General features: G+C 40.3%; 1 gene segment (V, D, J or C); it reads left to right on the plus strand.

The window, feature by feature from the left end:
• The first annotated feature begins 1,091 nt into the window (after positions 1–1,091).
• Positions 1,092–4,801, plus strand: LOC118237860. The segment is given in 3 exon segments: positions 1,092–1,149; positions 1,272–1,663; positions 4,622–4,801. Coding segments are annotated over 3 exon segments (630 nt in total).
• The last annotated feature ends 1,547 nt before the right edge of the window (positions 4,802–6,348 follow it).

The following is a 6,348-nucleotide window of genomic DNA, read 5'->3' on the forward strand; positions in this document are numbered from 1 at the left end:
TGCAATAATAATTAGAAAAAAATCAGCCATGGATTTGAAGGAGGGTGGAAAGGGATACATGGCAGAGTTTGTAGAGAGGAAACTGATGGAAGAAATATTGTGGTTAAATAATAATCTCAAAAATAGTAATTAAAAATACAATAACATCTGAACTAGAAAGATCAGGTTCGTAGCCCAAGTTGCAACTTTTGTTTCCTATTCCACCCTGGGTGCTGTGTGCCCTGGTCTAGAGAAGCATTTCCCCACATCTAATAACCATGAAAGAGAAACATGGCTCCCTTCTTAGATATATCTCTCTGTTAAAACAGAGAGGTTGTAACTATCATGGGCCAATGGTATATCTCATCGTGCTGGCTTTTCCTATAGAAGAAAAAATGTAAAAGATGCATGAGCAAAGTGGCCACAGATTTTAGCTATTTAATGTCTTAGGACAAAAATCACCCATTAAGACAATAAAACAATTACCAAATGACATCTAAACAATTAGATGAAGTCAACTATCAACATGATAACAAGAAAATGGAGGGGCATGTATCTCTGTTTCCTTTAATCCTGGTATTATTTTAGTAGACTCCAGGAAGGAGATTCATGTTTTAAACAGGTGGAGCCTAAATGATGAGAGAAGCCCAGTGTGCGCAAAGGCAGAAAGTGAAGTCCATTGTGTAGACTTAGCTCAGAGAGCAATTCAGTTTGTGTTAGGAGAAAATGTTTTAAGGGCAAAGGGGACCCTTTTTCAAAAGTTCAGATCACTCCATAGAGTTCAATAATTTATGTGTTTCTTCACTTGTCCTGGAATTCGGAAATATGTGAGTATTTTTATGTAGCGTGACTTCTCCCCCAAAATATTTAATTTAAAAATGCCTTAAAATTGTCATTTACTTAGAACAGAGAAAATATGACCTCTGAAGTAACAGTGATCCCTTACCCAATCCGAGTTCATTGTTTCCATGTCTTATAGCAAATATTGACACATTTAACTGTGACCACCAGGTGGCGCAGAGTCCTAACACTACAGTATTTCCTGTGTGAATTTAAGTTTAAGACTCATTGTTTCTGTTTTCAACAAGCTAAGCATCTAGAACATTGTCTAGATGTCACTAAAGATGGATTCTGCCCCAGGCGTCGTGACTGCGATATTCCTCATACTCGGCAAGTAAAGTGATTTAGAATTTTCACTCTTTTATATCAAAAAAAAATGAGCCATAAATTCATCCCAAGAGCTTTGACTTTAAGGTGACATACATATCTGTTTTGTTTTTGTTTTCCTGAAGCAAGGACCCATGCAGAATCAGTGACACAGACAGAAGGTAAAGTGACCCTCTCAGAAGAGGACTTTCTTACTATTCACTGCAACTATTCAGCCACAGGATACCCAGCCCTGTTCTGGTACGTGCAGTATCCCGGAGAAGGTCCACAGCTCCTCTTCAGAGCCTCGAAGGCCAACGAGAAAGGAAGCAGCAGAGGTTTTGAAGCTACATATGATAGAGAATCCACTTCCTTCCACTTGCAGAAAGCCTCGGTCCAAGAGTCAGACTCGGCTGTGTACTACTGTGCTCTGAGTGACACAGTGACAGAAACCACAGCGGGAGCTGAACACAAACTCAGCACCAGGAGCCTGGCTGCTGAGCTCTTGCCTCTGGGGATGCTTTGGTTCCTCTGTACGGTGTGCCACTCGCTTCTCTGGTTGACACAAAAATCATTCAAATAGGCCCAGTGGAAAAACAAGTAGAGTCTTCCATCCTCAACTCCTGATTGGGACTAAAGCAATATCTGATGCAAACATGCCTCATGGGGTGCCTGAGATTCCCTCAGTAAAACCACGTGACTAAGGAAGTTTTCGCTTGTGTAGGAGAAGTCTGTCCTCCACATTTTCTTCCATAGCATTCATTCTGGTAGAGCTGGCTGTCTTTCATATTTACAGGAAACAGGACAAGCCCAGAAAGGGCTTTTACATAATGTTTTCTGAAAGCATGGAGGGAGAGGAGGGGTCAGGAGAGCCCAGTGTACCCAGTCCTAGGATTCCTATAGAAAAGGAAGGACAGAGCCAGGCCTGCAGCAAAAGCACAGAGAGGAAGGGAACTTCAACTGTGCATGGTGAGTTCTCGTTTACTGTTAGTGAGATCAGGCTGGTGCTCAAACACAAGAGTCTGAGGAGCAAGTGTGGAACTTTTGAGACCTCCGCAAGTTACAGGGTAGCTGGCTCTCTAAAGAGTCTCAGAAGTAGTTTCAGTGCTTGGGGGAGGGCAAGTACACACCTAATGCCCTCCCACATAAAATACATGCAGCATAAATCAGACGCAGTCTACACTCTCACAAAGTGATTAAATGGTTTTCTGTTCCTTCTATAATACAATGACGTGTTCAGGCTGAGATACCCAATGTTCCACAGCATATGTGCAGGCCTGAACTGTCAACATGAGCTTTTCGTGGGAAAAGGTCCCAGCTCTCTGTAGCAGCAATGCTGGTTTCTATTCAACTTGCTGAACTTCCTAGTCTTTCTGAACAGGAAACATATTCTGTAGAAAACTTCATAAACCAGACTCTACTGTCTTCAAGTCTCAGCTCAGGTGTCACTTCTGTGAGGAAACCACAGATTCTGCTGCTCTTCCTATGTAAAGATTTGTGACCTTTACTCTGTCATAGTGCTCCTGTTACTCTATCATAGTCCTCCTGTCACTCTATCATAGTCCCCCTGTTACTCTATCATAGTCCTCCTGTCACTCTATCATAGTCCTCCTGTCACTCTATCATAGTCCTCCTGTCACTCTATCATAGTCCTCCTGTCACTCTATCATAGTCCTCCTGTCACTCTATCAAAGCCCATCCCAATCTATCATATTCCTCTCATATTCTATTATCACCCACCACTTATTTTATTACATCCCATCTTTATCTGTATTATTATCACTTTAAAATATCATAACTCCTTTGTCCCATTAACATAATCCTCTTCCATCCCTACCACAGCTCCCCCTTGAACTGTTACAAGTCCCACTTACTCCATCATACCCCCTTGCTCTATCATTGCTCTCCCTATTCTAATTATTCCATTATATCACTATGGTCATCTCTCTTACGTTGAGACTCATAAAACTGAATTATGCAGTTTATTTGTGTCAGTGTGTTCATTTTCAATTGTGCCAATTAGAATAAAAGTTCTAAGATGTTGATTCAGTTAATAACAGTTTTATTCTTAGCATATAGACTTGTGAATGGTCCACTGTAATCAGTTCAGAAATATCTACTGGATGCATGAGTTAGGAGTCAAATAAAGCAATTGTCACTCGACTCTTCTCTATTTTCTCTTATCCTTATTCTGACACGAACAACTCTGACTTACTGTGTGCTCTCTGCTTGGTTGCATGTTACACTATCATGCTCTAGGAATTTCCATCCACATTCAGATCTAGTCTTCCTGAGCTCATTGTCATCTGTCTACTAATTACATCTACTCAGAGTCCCAGCCTTCCTTCACATAACTCAATTCTCCTTAGCAGTTGTAGCCAGAAGAGCTGAATCAAACCCTAGTAAGAGTAACCCAATGGAAAAACCCCCAAAAGTAAAAGAAGGTATAATTAAAAGATGTGAGAAAATATAAAATAACTCTAAAGTCAGGAAATGATGAGCACATTCTAAATTTTACTTTAAACCAAAGCAAGCTAGAAATGTCCTAGGGAATTAAAGTGATGACCTTGGGAGACATTCTACAAAATATTTAATTTTTTCTTTTATAATGTATTTATTTATTTTCTTTTCAACAGTAAGTATAATTACGTCATTTCCCCCTTCCTTTTCCTTCTCCAGACCCCTGTCATGGATCTCTTTTTATTTGTCATTATTACACAAAAAACACAGTCACAGACAGATAGATATACAGACAGACACACAGACACACGTACACACTGCTCAGTCTGTGTAGTGGTATGTGCACACACTGCTCAGTCTGTTTAGTGGCGTGTGCACACACTGCTCAGTCTGTGTAGTGGTGTGTGCACATACTGCTCAGTCTGCCTAGTGTTACTCATAAGTATATAATTCCAGGGCTGGTCATTTGGGCTTGGTAACAATTAGGCTGTTCAATCCTGTGGAGGACTATTTCCCACTCTCAGTACTTCTCAGTGCTGTAGTTGTTTCCCTATGGGTGAGGTCTCAGGAGATTTCCAATTTCCATGTTAGCCTGCCTATTGGTGTTGTACTTCTTCACATCTTGTTTAAATACAGAGAACAAGTGAGGTACCCAACCCTCACTTTACGTTTACAACATAACTCCTTCATTCAAGCCTCAGGGAACAACAAAGAAGAGAGAGTAGAAAGCTTGAAGGAGCTAGAGGAGTAAAACAATTAATTCACCTACACAACTGTAACACCTATGAACTGTGGCAATTACCAGAATGGTGAAATATCCATGAGGGAACATTAAGGGAACTCACAGGTTGTTCACATCCAATGGCTGCCTATTGGAATTAAGGTGCACCCATGAGGGAAATCATGCCTGGTGCTGGAACCTAGCATGCTTTGTGGGCTGGTGAGGTCAGGGATCTTAGAAAATAATTACTGCCACCACTTTGCTAGATGAGCATAATTTCTTACTGCATTCTAAATCTTATCCTTTTCCACACAGACAAGTGTAATTACTGCCCCTCGTCGAAGAAACCTCTCTTTAGAGACTATGGAGACCATCACTGTTATATTTTCTGCTCAGCTGCAGCAGCTTACACTCTCACCTACTGCTAACAAGTGTGGCGAATCACCACTGTCCCAACTCATAGCAACGCAAGCTCCCATTAAAAGTTCCCTCTGAACATCGTGGCTCTCCCTTGTTCCCTCTTTCCTGTTCTCTCACCCAGTTTCTCTGTTTCCCAGTCTGGCTTGCTGTCTGTCTCTAGCTTTCTCCCATGTCCCCACTCCTCCATGGGTTTTAGCCCTCCACTCTTCCTTTAGATTTGTTGCTTGGGGTGATCTCTTAGCAACATACCTTGGCCTGACTGGCAAAGGTACCTTCCTGTGCTTTATCCTAATTATCACCAAAACCAAAGCAACACCACAACTGAATACACTGCAGAGATCAGAGGATTGTGTATAGTCCAGCCCTAACAGATACATCTACCTCACAGCTCCTATCTCTATGGCTTAGGGATCATGACTAAAGAGGAGGCTTAATGGCTGCAAGGGGTAGAATAAACAAGACCAGAATGACACCAATATCAATAGACATGGTAACACAGAAGGGGGGAAACTTTGCAGTGTCTAAACCCAGACAAAGAATTTCAAGCACTTAATGACGGCTGAGCGAGGAGAATTAGCCAGTCCTAGGGATGAGACCCTTATTGGTTGTCAAATGCAGAGGGGTCATCTCTCAAGCCATACACACACAAGCAACAAAAACAAAATCAGCAGGTTTTATATATATATTATATATATATATATATATATATATATTTGTGCATAACACACATATATGCACATTTGTAACAGTAATAATTAAGGAATGATATCATTCTGAAAGTTGTGGGACACAGTGGGGTTTGTGAGAGAGTAACTGAGGAGGAGATTGAGGGAGGAAAACAGAGTGAAGTGAAGTAAATTTATTTCAATTAAGGACATATTTTTGAAATTAATTGAAGCCAGAGAAAAGAGACTAAATAAACTGAATAGAAATTCAGTAGATTTATTCATAGGTAATATTTTAAATGTTTAATTTTTAATATAAAAGTTGACTGACAACAAAAACTTAAAATGTTACCAAGACATTAAAAATGGGGACAGACAGATTTTTAACTGACAAGATTAATGGAAAGCCTCACCAACCTAGTGGGTCACACAGGAGGCAGAATATCAGTGCCAAACACAAGTTAGAAGAAACACATCATTCAATTAAGGGAAATGATGACTATAAAACCTTTGAGCAGATTATTCAGAAGCATTGTGACACTTTGAAAAGATCAAATCTGTGAATTATGAGCACAGAAGGGGAAGAATACCAGTTTGAAGGACTAGAACATATCTTACAGGAATCATAGGGAGAAATCCCCAAAACTAAGGAAAGAAATTCCTATCTGTGTATAAGAGGCATAGAGAACACTGAATACATACTGAAAAGAAACTCCCAAGGCCATACTATAGGCGAAGCACAAAATAAAAATAAGAAAGGTTATTGAAGGCTGCAGGATAGAAACCACAAACCACAAAGGGAAGGGCATTAGAATAACACTCACCTCCTTAGTGAAAACACCAAAGACAGAAGAGATTTCAATATTGTACTTCAAACCCTGAAAGACTAGGAATACCAACATAGAATTCTGGTACACACTGGCAGCCCTAAGAGAGATATTTATAGCACTGGAGTTT

Source organism: Cricetulus griseus (assembly GCF_003668045.3).
Source record: "Cricetulus griseus strain 17A/GY chromosome 1 unlocalized genomic scaffold, alternate assembly CriGri-PICRH-1.0 chr1_1, whole genome shotgun sequence".
Classification (NCBI taxonomy): domain Eukaryota; kingdom Metazoa; phylum Chordata; class Mammalia; order Rodentia; family Cricetidae; genus Cricetulus; species Cricetulus griseus.